The sequence below is a fragment of the Piliocolobus tephrosceles genome, chromosome 18, assembly GCF_002776525.5.
Source record: "Piliocolobus tephrosceles isolate RC106 chromosome 18, ASM277652v3, whole genome shotgun sequence".
Taxonomy (NCBI): Eukaryota; Metazoa; Chordata; class Mammalia; order Primates; family Cercopithecidae; genus Piliocolobus; species Piliocolobus tephrosceles.
In genome coordinates this window covers 22,644,525-22,661,236 of record NC_045451.1, presented here as the reverse complement: position 1 = coordinate 22,661,236, position 16,712 = coordinate 22,644,525, and the positions used below count along the sequence as shown (strand labels likewise).

At 38.7% G+C, this 16,712-nt stretch overlaps 1 protein-coding gene across 3 annotated transcripts in view; it reads left to right on the top strand.

The window, feature by feature from the left end:
* Positions 1-16,712, top strand: part of WDR7 (WD repeat domain 7) — a 386,547-nt gene that overhangs the window by 282,551 nt on the left and 87,284 nt on the right. For all 3 annotated transcript variants that reach the window (XM_023218353.3, XM_023218354.1, XM_023218355.3), the window contains exons 22-24: positions 11,128-11,245; positions 13,872-14,021; positions 14,652-14,734. In XM_023218353.3, coding sequence (XP_023074121.1) covers positions 11,128-11,245; positions 13,872-14,021; positions 14,652-14,734 — 351 coding nt within the window. The remainder of the gene's footprint in view (positions 1-11,127; positions 11,246-13,871; positions 14,022-14,651; positions 14,735-16,712) is intronic.

Here is a 16,712-nt window from a genome sequence, read left to right as displayed (position 1 = left end):
CTTTCCGTCTCTGTGAATTTGCTCTTCTGCATATCTCATAAAAACAGAACCATACAAACTGTGGTCCTTTGTGACTGGCTTCTTCACTGACATGGTATCTTTCAAGGTCCATTCATGTTGTGGCATATAATAGTGATTTGTTGCTTTTTATGGCTGAATAGCATTCCATTCATAGTTATATCACATATAGTTAATCCATTTACCTGTTGATGGACATTTGGGTTGTTTTAGCCTTTTGGCTCTTGTGAATATAGCTGCTCTAAACATTCGTGCATAAATATTTGAACACCTGTTTTCATTTCTTTGAGTAGATACGTAGGAGTAGAATTTCTGGGTCATCTGATAATTCCATGTTTAACTTATTGAGGAACCACCAGGCTGTTTTCCCACCAGCAGTGCACAGGAGTTCCATTTTCTCTACAGCCTCGCTAACACTGGTTTTTTCTTTCTTTCTCTCTTTACTTTTTTTAGTATAATCATCCCAGTGGGTATGAAGTAGTTGGAATTCTTGAACTGTCCCTTAATGCCTCCCTTAACGAAAATGTTACCACCACTTGGATTTTCTCAATGAATGGTGTTTCATTCTTGTCCTTGTTAACTTTTTTTAAAAGTAGAGTTCTTAGCCCTTTGCTTTGCCATTCCCTCAAGTTCTGGCATGCTTTGGGTCCATAGTTTTCTACTGACTGCTCTATGCTCAGAAAGTAGAGATCAGAGGAGCAACTGAAGGCTAGAATGGAACTCTGTGGCTTTGTCTACAGATTAGACATTGCTAGCCCAAAGTCCCAAGGTGATTGGTAGAGGACATTCATTTCAAACCTAAACAGCTGCTGCCTGCCCCCCAGTTCCCTCCTATCATACTACCATGCGTCCTACACTTTACCTCGGTATCTCCCTAGCCGTATGCCCTCCAGCAAATTACTTTACCTCTCTGTATCTACAAGTTGGAGCTAATTAAAGTACCTGTCTTCTAAGGTATATTAAATAAGCTTATATTCACAAATTGCTTAGAATAGTGAGCATATATTAAGAGATGAAATGTCTTCCTATGTGACAGAAGTACTGGTGCTGATGCCATTGTTAGGGCCTTGTATTCAGCAGATCAAGAGCTGCCTGACTCTAGAATGAGCGGTTTAGCGTAATGGTAGGCAGGATAGTTTTCTGGATACAGGAGGCCTGAAGATTCTCAATGGGACTTGAAGGATTAGGAGGCGATTTGAGCCCAGGAGTCTGTGCCTATAGTATGAAGCAGCTGGCCTTTGCGTGAAGCCCCAGAACATCTTTTCAACCTCTGCCCTCCCCTTGGCTGCAGCTGCCGTGTACACCCGCCACACGTCAACAGTGCTGGCTTCTGTTATTGCAGCTCTCCTGGTTTGTCTTGAGAAGCATTCACATTTTTTGATTGTCTAAAATTTTGCTTTGACTTAATTTTGGAGCTCATTTTTAAATCTGATCAAAACACAATTTCAGTAGTATGCACTGTTTTGTTGCCTGGGAGGAAAAATGATGGGCTTTTATTCAGGGTTAGTATTTTTTTGTTTGTTTATTTGATTTTGTTTTTAAATAAATTTACATTAGGCTTGTACTAGAAAGCATAAAGATGCGCTTAGGTCTTATCTACATGTAGTTTGTTCACAGACACAAAAACTGAAGTTTTTAGTAGGCAATTTAAATCTTGCTATTATATCCTTTTCTGTCATAAAGATTAGTATGACTTTCTATACACAGCTCTGAATAAATGAATGTATCAGCATGTAGCCTTGAGGAGTCCAATGTAATTTTCATCATGATAAATTGCATAATAAGCAAGAAAATGTTTGCTTATTAATCTACAACAAGACTTAGATTGAAAATGGCCTGTTACATCCGTGACACACTCAGCAGAGGGTGCAGAGGCCTGAGATGGTGGGAAGTGGAGCAGCGATGTGTGCAGGGGGTTAAGTGTGGGTCTTACCCTTGTGCTGCCCTGCTGGGCTGCCCCTTTTTGTGCCTGATTTATTGTGTACACAGTAACACTGCTCAGCCGCCTTGCCTCTGTGATATTAAGCTTGCTTTATGAAGAAGCTTTTATGTTAGGCTTGTGCTTTTTAAAATTTCAGTTCACATTTATTGAAAAAGAAAAACCACAAGCAATGTTTCCTACTTTCTTCATATTCTTGTGAGTTTCTGAGGGCAAGGGTTTTGTGGAGGGGCAACCAGTCAGGTCTCCTGCCTTGTCTGGAGAACACATATCATGGCAGAGTTCCCTTTTGCCTCTCCCCCATGTACCGACATCTCCTGCCAACCTGACTCCTAAGAGGTCTCCTAAAACACTGTATATGCTTCGAGATGAGTAGGGTATTTTCTGACTGGGCTTGGTGGCTCATGCTTGGAGTCCAGGAATTTGAGACCAGCCTGAGCAAAATAGGAAGACACCCATCTCTAAAAAATAAATAAATAAAAAATTGACAGGGCATGTGGCATACACCTGTGGTCCCAGCTGTTCAGGAGGCTGAGAGGGAAGGATTGCTTGAACCAAGAAGTTCAAGGTTGCAGTGAGCCATGATCGAACCACTGCACTCCAGCATGGGCAACAGCGAGACACGACTCTTAAAAAAAGAGTATTGGAGAATGGCGTAAACCCGGGAGGCGGAGCTTGCAGTGAGCCGAGATCCGGCCACTGCACTCCAGCCCGGGTGACAGAGTGAGATTCCGTCTCAAAAAAAAAAAAAAAAAAAGAGTATTTTTTTCCAGAATTGGTTACTCCTTTATTTTATAAACATGATATGCAATTTTACATCTTTGAAATCAAAATATCTACAGTTGTTTTCTAATGTTTTCAGATATTTTGCCAAATCTTTACTATTTATTGATTAATCAAGCATATCGAATAACTAGTATGTGAAAGGAGCATTAGGTATTCTCTGTAGTTGCAAATTTGAATCAAAGATCATGTCTTCAAGACAGTTGCAGTCTTACAGGAAAGGCAAGATCTGCCCCAAAATAACCATGACACAAAGTGAGAAGGAAGGTAAAAAGTGTAGACATTCAGGACATAGTGAAACGAATCACCCTGCATAACCAGAGGGGATACAAGGAGGGGTTTCATTTGGATCTGTCATTTGAGTGATTATGAGGAGAGAAGAGGAAGGACAGGGGCATGCGAAAGAAAGGGGTAGGAAAGCACAGGCATGCCAGATGAAAGGAGGAAAATGCTATTTTTAGCTAATTTTATTTGTTAATTTCTTGTAGAACTTAAAGTGGGATTCTCCCATGTAAAACTCAAACACAGTGGCTGGATATGGTGGCTCATACCCGTAATCCCAGCACTTTGGGAGGCCTGCTTAAGCTCAGGGGTTTGAAAACAGCCTGGGTAACATAGTGAGACCTCCGTCTCTACAAAATAAATAATTACCTGGGCATGGTGGCATGTACCTGCAGTCCCAGCTACTTGGGAGGCTGAGGAGGAAGGATGGCTTGAGCCTGGGAGGCCAAGGCTGCAGTAAGTGGTGATTGGACCACTACTCTATAGCCTGGGTGACAGAACAAGACCTTGATTCTAAATAAATGAGTAAATCTCAGACATAATTTCCATCCCAGTTATCTCAGGGGAGTAGATTAGGGTCAGGTAAAGGATTGGTATGCCTTTACTTTATGAGAAGATTGTTGCAGTGAGTTTTTTCTTTGCTTTTAGCACCTATCACATAGCCTTATGCAGGGATATAGAGGCCTGGGATGCAGTCCTCCTACTGAATGCTTATTACCTATGAGTTTCTGTGCCATTCAGATCTCCATGTCCTCAACTTGTTCTAGAGAAGTTCAAGAAACAGGCATTATCACCTCCATTTTGCAGATGAGAAAAAAATGAATCTGATAGAGAGATGCTGCCTCTTATCCAGAGTAACATTGTAGTCTCTGAAAAAAATAGGATTCAAACCCTAGTCTAGCTTATTCCAAAAGCCAAAGCTCCTACCACTATGCGATCTTGCATTCCAAATCTTAACATCCACAGAATTAAAACAATTTGTTAAAGTACATAATTAGAATTTTCAGTGTACTTTAGATTTTTAGATATGTTTAATAAAATTATTTTCAGCTGGAAATGGTGGTTCACACGTGTAATCCCAGCACTTTGGGGGGCTGAGGCGGGATCACTTGAGCCCAGGACTTTGAGACCAGCCTGGGCAACATAGTGAGAACCTGTCTCTACAAAATTTAAAAAAGCTATAGGAGCATGTAGTTCCAGCTACTTAGGAGGCTGAGGCAGGAAGATCACTTGAGCCAAAGAGGTCAAGGCTGCAGTGAGCTATGATTGTACCACTGTACTCCAGCCTGGGCAACACAGCAAGACCCTATCTCAAAAAAAAAATTATTTTCATCAAAGATTTTGTACCTTCTAGGATGTAAAAGCCATATTTACATATCAGTAAACTCCTGAGTACTTGTGTCATATATTATATGTTTACTCTTGCTAACAATAAATGTTGAATAAAGTCATGGGATTTAAAGATTTTCATTTTAGAGATGAAAATCTTTTTCAACATCATCTGATCCAGTACCCCTAATGTGCTATTAAGTAAAAATCAGGTTTAAACAGATTAAACAACTTGGCTGAGGTCACAGTGGTACTCAAAGAGCCAAGACTGTCACTCAGGTTTCCCAATTCCCATCTTGCAGCTCCTGTACCATATGGCTATGCCACCCTTAAAAAGGTGAGTGATTCGCAGGTAAAGTCTTATGTGAGGAAATTTTTAAATAATGGGGATGGACTCTTCGTCCATGATGAACTGTTTAAGAGAAAATTGAGACTGCACGTCATTGGAATCATAGATTGAGCCATCCCGAGCTAATTGTGAGAAAAGCAGAAGCATACAGTATTATCCTTTTTGTGCATTCATAATTTTGTTAGATCGGTATAGTTATGTGCATATTGATTGATAAAATGTTAGAAATAGCAGAAAATCCCACTATACAAAGGAGCAGAAAAATTCTTGTGCTCTTAGAAGGCTGGACTTCCATTTGTCTAAGTTGTGGTCTGTGATTTTGATCCATTTGCCTCATTCATGTGGCAGGACCTTTACTCTGAAAGAGAACAGTGGAGCAGTGCCGGCCTAGCTGCTGAAGGGGCCGGGCGAGCATCACATACTGCCACAGCTGAGGGACGTTAGTGAATTACAGACTGCCCACTGCTTTTCTGGGATCATCACAGTTTACCCAACACTCAGAGAGAAGCATAAAGTCACTGGAAACCACACATGCTTTGATGACACACAGATAAGTGCCATGTATTAGAAAGATTCTTTTTGAATTACATAGAAAACCATTTTTCTATGGGATAAAAACATTTTTTGTATGCTAACTCAAATCTCAACCATTCTTTTTTTTTTTTTTTTTTTTTTTTTGAGACGGAGTCTCGCTCTGTCGCCTGGGCTGGAGTGCAGTGGCTGGATCTCAGCTCACTGCAAGCTCCGCCTCCTGGGTTTACGCCATTCTCCTGCCTCAGCCTCCCGAGTAGCTGGGACTACAGACACCAGCCACCTTGCCCGGCTAGCTTTTTGTATTTTTTAGTAGAGACGGGGTTTCACCGTGTTAGCCAGGATGGTCTCGAACTCCTGACCTCGTTATCCGCCCATCTCGGCCTCCCAAAGTGCTGGGATTACGGGCTTGAGCCACCGCGCCCGGCCATCTCAACCATTCTTGAATTTTGGGGGTGAAGAGTGGAGAAAGAAACACATCATACAAATGCTAAGATGCTTTAGGATTCCATATTTAAGCTATTCATATTTTTCCTGTTTCTGTGAAATTTATTCTTAACAGAAAATGTATAATCTGAGGAAGCCATATAAGTAAATCCTATTAGCATAGTTTTTATTCACTGTAATTGTATTTAGCATACAGGAAATAGATCTTAAAGATACACATTTGAGGAAGGAATTGCCACCTTTGTGTTTAGGAACTCAATGCCACCTGCGAGTTATGAAATAAAGGTACAGCATGACAGAGGATATCTTGTTAAATTGAGGACGAATATTAACATACCTGTTTAGCCAGGAAGGAATAAAATGGGAATCCCAGGGGCTATACATTAAGTATGTATTTTTAAAGTCATTTTAGTAGTCTTTGTTTTTGATGGGGACCCTTTTCATCACCCCGCTCCTATTGACCAGAATTTACAGGCTATTCAATGAAATTTTATATGTCTCCCCCACCGGCCCCCCTGGAATATTCCCTTACACTGTTGCTTAATTTGACAGATGATAAAGTCTGACAATTTTAAATCATGACATTTAACCAAAGTGTTCTTTCATGTAACTTTTGAAACGCTTTCACCCCGATGGAGTGAGCTTTAGAACAGGATTAATGAGCAGTTCTGTGAAGAGGGACTTCAGCCAGCATGGACTATTTTTCCATTCATATTTTTATTTAAAATATTTGTCATCTCTGATATTTCATATTGGGTGTGTACACTGAAATGCTGAGTAAAACAGAGAGTCTGTCATGACCACTTTTTTTAGAATAAAGAGAACCAAAAGACCCATCCTGTAAACCTGTGTAACAGATAATCTGCATAATAGCCAGATAGGCGGGATCAGATGAAACAAATGCGTTCCATGTTTACATGCAGATTCCAGAATAAGGTTGATACTCCTTTAATTTCAAACCTCTGATAGTATGGTCCTTCTTCATCCCACATTAAAGCATATCACACAGACAATGCACTCTTGACTTTAGAGATAACCAAATGTAGAATTAGACTTCATCTGTTGGGACTACCAGATCAATTGCTTTGACTTCATTGCCTGGTCAATTCAGTCCAATAACTAGCTTAAATGATTTTTTTTCCTCCTGCTGAATTTGCCAGCTACTTCACTTACTGCTTGAGTATGGACTACCACCGTGTCCAGGGGCTGAACTGGGCACTTTGGGGAGATACCCAGAATTGACAGGCATGTTTCAAATCTGTACAGAGTCCATAATATAAAACTAATACGTAAGTCCTGGCAGAATGTGATTTAGTATTAAGGGCCTGGAATAAATGGGGTTTGTTGTTGATTATTTTTGTTTCACTAGAAGTCAATGAGTGCTGTAGCAGTTAGAGAATACCACGTGGGAAGACCAGAATTGAACAGAGAGGAGGGAGGAGACTGTGCCAGTGGGGAAAGGGGTGGAGGAGAAGCATTAGCAAAATACTGGAATAAAATAAGCAACAGACCTTTAGGGATCAGCTTGGAAATTAGCCTGACTTCAGGAGCATTGGTGTTGAAAAGAGTGAGTTGAAAATTAGGGAACTAGATTATGGAGGGCCTAGAATCTTAAGCCAAGCTGTTTAGAGTTTTTCCTAGAAGTGGTATAGAAGGTTACTTTTAAGTAGGGCAACCAGGAAACAAAGGTGGTGCTTTGGGAAGATGACTATGATGACGGTGAATTGAGTAGACTAGAGGAGGGACAACAAGGTTTCTCTCTATGCCTTGACCACCTCTCTACCCTCACACACACAGCCCCCTACTTTTGCACTGTGGATGCCATACCCTCCAAGTTGCTGCAGAGCCCTGACCTCAGAGCTGTAGAGTTATCCACACTCTGCAGTCTTGTGCTCAGACTGCTGGACGCCAATGGAGGGAATCCCTCAGGTGTGCACACTGATGCCTCTTCAAAAGCGCTGGCTTTTTCAACTTCCAGTGAACCCAGTGGGCAGTAGGTTCACATGTCTTTGATTCACTTCCTTCCCCCTTACCCTATAGCTTCTCTTCTAGATCCACCATCCAGCACCAAAGCACCAACCTTTATCATTTGTCTTACAATAAGAAGTTTGCTGATTCCCCCAAATTTACAAGGCCATTTGTTGACATGGAAGGACGATGCATGGCTATGCCTTTTGGCTTGAAACAGCGACCTGCTGGTAGTTTATCTCATTTTCCCTTCACCTTGCTTCTTTTTATGAGAAGCATCTTTGGTCAGAAGAAGCAGTTATTGTACATATAATATAGGAGCCGGCAGGGCTAGTTGTTTTTGTATTTGTTTCCTCATTTAATCGTCTTGTCAGTGCTGTGAAGTAGATATTTTCATATACCCATTTTACAGATGTTGTGCTTATTCAGTCCAGGGTGGCCACAGGGCACACCATAAGGGTAAGGGGAAAGTATCCACTTGTCACTGTGGCGTGAGCCCTGAAGATCTGTCAGCTGACCATTTCCACACTCAGGTGCACACATGATTGTGTCTCTTCATTCTGGGCGTCTGTGTGTGTGTGTGTGTGTGTGTGTGTGTGTGTGTCCCTCTCTTAGCCCCTCACTAAACATTTCTTTTCCATGAAAAGAACCAGAGAAGGGATGGAAGCAAGAACTTAGAGGTAATGGTGAGTTTGCTGTGATCCTGCTTATGTTGGTTTCCAATGGCAAGGGATCCCAGCAGCACACAGCTAGGGACAGACTGGACTTCTCTGGATTCTAGGAGGACACTGTAACTCTTGTCCTGCAGAAGCCAGACCCTTTCTCTTAGCACCTAGGTAGCAGTATATCCACGGGGAGGACAGACAGGCACCCAGAGCCATGAACTACAGCAGGAGTAACACCTTCCCTATTACTATATTTCTCATGACACAGCCCAGTTCTTTGGTAGCAGGATCACTACCATTCATATTTATGTTTCAGATGCAATCCTCAGTAGTTCACAAGCCTAGTTCAGCAGTGTATTGCCAATCCCACCCCTGTGAAGTTGGTCATTTTTGTACCCACACATAAGACTTCTTATTTAGCTGAATCTGATCTTTTTGATGACTTTGTAGATCTTAGTTCTATTACGTAATATAACTGCTCTCCCTTACAACTTTATAACCACACCAGCTGATAACTGTGCATCCTGTATCTTCAAACCATTATTAATATTGAATAAAACAGCTGAAGGCCAAGTATAATAACGTATCACTAAAATGTTCTCTCAAAGATGCAATCTAGCCACTCATCCAAAGCCACTAAGTTGAGTCACAGTACTGGTTCAGTAATCCAAGTAACCACAATATGGTCACACCTCTCCCCACTGTATTTTCTCCAAAGGTTAGCTGTCCTGAAAGACATCACACAACTACCCAGCCCCTCACTTAAGTTCTCAGACCGGACTTCTCACTTGTAAATACCTGTATCAACCACTTCATAGAGATATTCTGGAGCAGATGCAAAGGGCGTGAAATAACACCGGAAAGCCTGACTTTCAACCTAGACCTTGGGCTCTGCACCCAGTTCTTCCCCTGTAGCGGGCCTTCCAGATCTAGGATGAGCTGCTCAGGAGATGGACATTCCTTTTCCCTGGCTGACTGCTTGTCAGGGAGGTTGCCTGGGAAATCTTTCCCAACTCCAGCATTCTGTGATTTTATTGATTTTCCCAAAGTTGATTTCATTTTGTTTAGAATTATTCAACTAATGTAACATTTTGATTGTTTATAGCCTTTCAGTATCATCAGTCCCTATTCATCTACATTGATGGATGAACAGAAGCATCACAGGGTATCTACAAAGTTTAACTGGCTTTTGAATCCTTGAAAACTTGACTTAAAGTTTGGGTTTATAATCTGAATTTTACAATAAGTATTAAGCCGTCTAGCCTCAGCACTACTCACACAGTAAACATTTCTTTCACTGAATTTGCAATTAGCCAAGTTTAATCCAGAAAAGAAACTGGCCAACTGCCCATCCTGCTTTCTCACAGAACACCTCTTTCTAACTCCTACTGGGACCCAAGAGTGTCGGGCTCTTCCATGGCAGGGAGGTGGGAGATGCCCACCGATGCCTTCTGCTTGTGCATTGTTCAGTATGTGTGTGTTCTCTCCGCTCACATCTTTCTTTTCAGTGTTAAACATCAAAGGAAAACTCTCCATACTCCTCTCCTCTGAGCCTCTGCTTCATCTCTACCCTCGGTATGGGAAAAAGAAGAGAGACAGTTATACTACCAGTCAGAGATTTAAGCAGTGTAACAGTCACAAAGACTTATAAGCAGAACTTCCTTTCACAATGATGAGAATGCCTACGTAATTTTTATTTTCAGCTACAAGTTAAAATAATGGTTCTTAGATCAGTTATAGAGATACCTATAAACTTTTTGAGAATTTTCAGTAAATACAATCCAGTTTACACATGAAGCACATAGACTCATTTAATTGGAGTAGGATAAGTGTTCATATACATATTTCTTATACATGTCTTCATATACATATTTAAATATAAAAATATTTAACTCAGGAAACTATAATTATATCCCATACTGAGTAACAAAATACTCTTTGTTTACAGTTAATGGGCAGATCACGTACCACATTTTAATAATAGTCTTGATATTGTACCCAGTGGATCATATATACTATAAAGGAAGCTTGGAAACAAGAATGTTGATATTTTCATGTAGTAGAGGTGGAGAGTGAATATAGCGTTACTCTCCTACCATGACCCTGGCATTCTGACAGTTTGGGAAGATCTCTTTCATTGTGTGCATCGTCTTACAAATAGCCTGGACAACATCATGCCATTTCTTCTTTATATAAACAGAATTAGTATCAGTTAATAGAATTTTTGGCATTAGTACTAAGTAACTGTTGGTGGAGCATGCTGTTTAGTAGATTGGGTCTAAAAGTACTAAACTGGGGTATACCGGCAGTATAAGGATATTTCAAATGAAAAATAATATACAAACGAAAAATAATTTTGTCATTCTCAATACTTGTGACAATTTTAGAGACAGGAGTGAATCTTGCCTTCCTTTCAGATATACAGCCTTAGATACAGTCTTTTAATATGGCTTTATAAATAACTATTTTTAGGAAAAATTTGAAAATACTCAGCACGATAATTCGTTCTTACCTCATTCTGAGCTTTGTGATATGTATTCAGTACTAGTTCTTGATAATTTGTTAACAAGGCGTTTTTAACACTTTGGACAGATGCACATACTGTTTTCAATCTTCACGGTTAATTATTCCATTTTGTATTTGATGCCAGAACACTCTGACTCCTAATCACTGCCCATTGTTGCAAGTCCATTATATTCTAACTGTTTGAGTGCTCCCATTGACCTTGAACTGACATTATAAGCTGTGTCTAATCTTTTCAGTCTATATTTCTAATGCTTCTTTTCTTTTTTTCCCTTTTTCTGATCCCTGTTTAGCATCACAATGGGGCTGCCTCTGAGCCCAGCAGCTGACTCGGCCCGCTCTGCGAGGCATGCCCTCTCGCTCATTGCCACCGCCAGACCACCCGCCTTCATCACCACCATAGCCAAAGAGGTGAGCGGAGCTTCCCAGTGTGCGCCATCTTCTCATTCAGAGGAATTATTTGATACTATAAGCTGAGGGTTCATATCCACAAATAGTCTTTCTAGTTTGTTCTAGAACAATGCAAGTTAATAATTTAGTACTGAAATGAACACATGTGTCTGTGTGCATGCACACTGAATTCCACGGTGTGGTGCATTCATTACCTGTGCTTCTGTATTCATTTCTGTTCTCAATGTTAATTCACTTGTAAATCTTTGACAATCATTTTTCAATCTGAATTATAGCAGGCATATGAAAACTCAAAGACATTAAAGGTGTTCACGTTTTTCACAGGTAAGTACCTACTTGTCATCAAAACTAAACTTCTTATTTAGCACTGGCTCTCCAACTGTAAACAAAAAATGTAAGTCATAAACTTGCTAATTGTTTTTCCTATTACTTGTCACAGATAAAGACTTGAATGCCAATTGATTCCCACGTTCTTAGTGTTTAAACTAATTGCCCACATCTAACTGGAAAACTAGTAAAGAACAATGAGCCAATTATTGGAACTTTCCTATAGGTCTTAGTAGGAGGAGGAAAAGGAAAGAATGATCAGCTCTTAAATTTTTTTAAAGGTTTATTCCATTTCAGCATGAATAATGGGGAGACGCAGTGTCCATAGGGTGTGGGCTCTGTCTGAGTTGTTTTTCCTGTAGCTATGATGAATTTTTAAAATAATAAATACCTCTGAGTCTACTCAGATAAACTGAAACCTATTGGGCCTGTCTGCCCCAGAGCTATCCTAATAGGCATGCTGTAACTATTTGTGCCAAATTTCGCTGGGAGGGGAGGAAAGAAAGTCCTAACCGCATTTTGTATAGGCTTATTTGAGGCACTGAGGCTTTGAATTCATATCTAAAATAAATCTGTAGACTAAGGGTGTGCATTTTTCTAATAGTGCATAGTGTTATAGTAAGGTTCCACTAGATTTAAAAAATATATATGTATGTATTTATTTTGTAGGTATTATATAGTTATATATAATGTGTGTATATATATATATATATATACACATATACGTGGGTACAAGTGGTCAGTTTTACTAGTCTTGGAAGATTTTTTTTTTTGCCAGTTTTTCCCATCAGTGGAATATGCACAGGTTGTAATATTGAATATAGTGAAAAAGCCTCACATTAGTCTGACGGGTCCTTGTATTAATTGTGTTTTCAAACTTCCCTTGCACCATTTACATATGAGTATTTTTTTTTTTAATGAACTGTTAGAATACCCATGCTTTGAATTCATTCTACTCCAGCTTTTGGTTGGAAAGGTAATTTTAAAATAACAGTCCACCTTTATTACCTTTAAAAGCAAGTTTTCAGCCTGTTACTGTGGCATGTGCCTGTAGTCCTAGCTATTTGGGAGGCTGAGGCAGGAGGATCGCTTGAGCCTAGGAGTTTGAGTCTAGCCTGAGCAACATAGTGAAGTGAAATGCTGTCTGTAAATATTAAATAATAAATAAAACAAAAAACACACACAAGTTTTCCACTTCACTGTTCAATCTTAGAGTATTAGAGTAAAATGCTAAAGTGTTTCTTATTATTGTCTCTGACCTCTACCCCATTTCTATGCCTACTACCTTATGGTTCTTCACAGGCTAGTCCAGGGCCTGTTAATATTCTTTCTCATCCAAACTATAAAGCTTACAATTGTATGGGGAAAATCACACTGAATTTATATTATTTGCCATGCTCGTTATTTTTGGAGGCATGTTCATTTGGATTTCCCAGCTTAATTATAATGCACTTAGAGAATAATTTCTGGGACACAGTGTGGTTAAAGTATTATTTGTAGTTGATCCTCAAACAGTAAGGGAGTTAGGGGCACCGATCCCCCTAGCTGTCAAAAACCCACAAATAATATTTGACTGTTCCAAAAGTTAACTACTGTTAGCCCACTGTTGACCAGAAGCCTTACTGATAATGTAAACAGTCAATTAACACATATTTTGTATGTTATATATATTATATACTATAATCTTACAATAAAGTAAACTAGAGAAAAGAAAATGTGAAGAAACTCATAAGGAAGTGAAAATCGATGTCCTATTCATTAAGTGCAAGTGGATCATCATAAGGGTCTTCATCCTTGTCGTTTCCACATTGAGTGGGGCTGAGGGGGAGGAAAGGGAGGGGATTGGCCTTGCTGTCTCAGAGGCCCAGAGGCAGAAGAAAATCTGAGTATAAGTCAGGTCATGCATTTCAAACCCATGTTGTTCAAGAGTCAGCTGCACTATCATTACTTGAGAGCAAGGATCGTATCTTTTACTTCCTGGGCATCTGCCAACTTCTGTCTACCTTAGTTCCAAATGTACCAAATTCACAAGTCCTCAATATGTTTCTTTTTAAACATGTCATGATAGTGTTGTATTAACATCTCATGGTAATGTTCAGGAACTTACAGAATTCTATTAGGCAATACCTATTGAGTTTTTATTATACTAATGTTGTTTTTGCCATCAAAAGTATTTTCTGACTCACCCCCAAGAAGTTTATTTTTTTCTATAGTATTAGAAAGTGAAAAATAAACCATGGCTAGAAATGTAAAACTATATCAGTGTCAATCATATCTACAGCTTAGAAATGTTTTGTAGGTACACAGACATACGGCCCTTGCAGCAAATACCCAATCACAGCAGAATATGCACACAACAACTCTCGCACGAGCTAAAGGGGAGATTCTGAGAGTCATTGAAATTCTTATTGAAAAGATGCCCACAGATGTTGTGGATCTTCTTGTGGAGGTAAGAATATCCTGTTTTAAATGATCCATCAGCAACCTAAATTAAATATTCTGATGAAGTAATATAAATCAGCACCTTTATTTCCGGCATCTCTAAAAGAGATAAAGGATGAGAGAGAGAGAAAGAATGAGTGTGTGTGTGTGTGTGTGTGTGTGTGTGTGTAAGAGAGAGATAACTAAAATTAATTTTTGTGCCATTTCTGGAAGACTTATTTAAATTTCCTCAAAAATCAAAACGATTTTCATGTTCATTCACCATTCACTTAGAATTGGTCCATAATATGTAAATGTCTGTAATATGTAAAGGTTATGTTACCTTTGACATTTTTCATTATAAATAAAATATATAATATGTTGAATAAAGCTACCTATTATGTGCATAAATATGAATTGACTTTAAACAAGTCTGTTGTCTTTATTTTATTGCACTGTCCTTTAAATTTCTTTTCACAGGTAAGAGAAAGGATAGACTGAAATATACACATGGCTTAATTTGCTTTTGTTTTTATTTTAAATACTAAAATAAAACTATATAGGCTTTTTATGGGCAAATGAGTCCTAAGTTAACCATTTACATTTTGGAAAATTAAGCATTTGAAATTAATTTTAAATCTGTTCTTTTCTGTCAAAGGTTATGGATATCATTATGTACTGCCTTGAAGGATCTTTAGTTAAAAAGAAAGGTCTTCAAGAATGTTTCCCAGCCATCTGCAGGTAAAGAAGTCTTCAAGAACATGCAAAATAAATAATTTTCAGTAACAAATAATTTTTGTTTAAACTACACGGTGTTAGTAGTCTTGGTCAATTAGAAATCCAGTTATTTATTAATGTCTGCTTACTTTCTAAAACAATATGGGCAGGTTATAGTTAAAAACAAAAATATAGTAGAGTTAGCTATTTGAAATTGGGTGTTGAAGATATTTTGCTCAAACCTTAGAAAAACTGACTAAGAGAGAACATTCATTGAATGTGTCTGTATTCTTATATTCATTACTCTAATTATTATTTACGTTACAAAATTGAGTTTGGAAGCTTCTGGCTTTGGAAAGAAAATGTTCTTTTCTGCCAGCAGACATCTTTGTGCCACGCTTTCACTGATCAAGTTTATTTTTAATACAAAGGCCAGTGTTTGCATTACTTTCTCTTAAGTATAGGTGTTTTCCTTATGAGAAAGCAGGAAAAGAAGCCAAGAAAAGTTAAAACTTTTATAAACAATGTTGCTTTTGCTAAGTGTAACTTTATGAATTATATATGTACATAATTTAATAATTATAGAGCATATAATTATTATAGCATGAAGGAGTATTTTTAGAGCCAAAGTGTAGTAACATTATGTTTATTTTTCTTTCAAAGCTGTTTTAAACTTGGTTCTCAAAATGCTTATAGATTGAGGTACATCTTGTTAAAAAATATTTTATCTCCATGCAGTCGATAGAAATAGTATTTAAATCTTTTGAAGATAATTGTTTTTGTAGAAAACAGAACAACCAGTTATTCATAGTTATATAACATTTTTCTTTTTAAGACAAAGTTCAGTGATATCCTATTTTTGCTCATTTTTATGAATACACTGTAGTAGAAAGCTTCATTTTGGACTACAGCTTTCCTGAGAGCAATGGCATCACCTACTATGCAAATTTATTTCAGCATGTGATTGTACTCTATGAGCCTTCGCGTATCTTTTTCTGTATTTATGGTAGACCTTGTAGCCTGGTCTCTTCATTTTGCAGTTTCCGATTCATGCATCCCAAAATTTAAAAACATAAACACAAGGTAAAAAAAAAATTATACTGTAACATACATGTCTACAGATGCATATTTTCTTGTGATGGGGTTTGGCAGATTAGAATACAACCGTGTTTTAACATTATGCCGTGTGTTTGGTTTATGGTCTTCTTTTTAAGAATTGTGTATATTAAGTCTTATGCACAATTAACTGATTTTAAGAATACAAGTAGTTGTTATTTTCCAAGTTGACTGTTTTCTATGGGAATGTCTAAGTGAAAATGCACTTTCGCCTGTCGCTTCCTGGAGGTGATGAGGAAGCGGTTTTACTGGGGCTTATTTTACTGAATGTTAACGGTGCTCCTTGCAGCACCAGCCACTGGCATGTAAAGAAGCTTCCTGGAGGTAACATGAAAGTGTTCAATGTTTAAAGGATCTGTTTTTCCCCTCTGCTGGAAGCCTGCCTCCTCCACAAGCCAGATCCTCAGTCCCTAAAACCACCTTAGTCTGCTGCATATCCACTTTCGTTTCCTATTATGTGGTCGCTGAAGAGTCAGGGTTCTGCTAGAATGCTAAGGAGGCACGTGTCTTAACTGAAGGCTCAGTATAAATTTTTTCTGATTTGGCAGAAAGCAGTTGTATTTTGTTTATCAATTTAATCACATGTATTGAACACCTACTGTGTATCAAGTACTAACCAGGCCCTGGGGAAACAATGATGAATAAGATGATATCCTCACGGGGCACAGGGGAGGTAATTATACAGACAGATGATTCCAGCTTCTGTGTCCTATGCTGGAGTAGAATTACATACCAGGGACTGAGGTAGGCAATAAATGGAGTGCTTTATTCTGGGTATGGAAGTCTGAGAAAGTTTCACAAAGGAGAAGGCATAATAACAATAATAATACCTGTGAAAATGCTTTAGTAAAAGTGTCTGCCAAATGGAGAGAGGGATTTTCCCTCT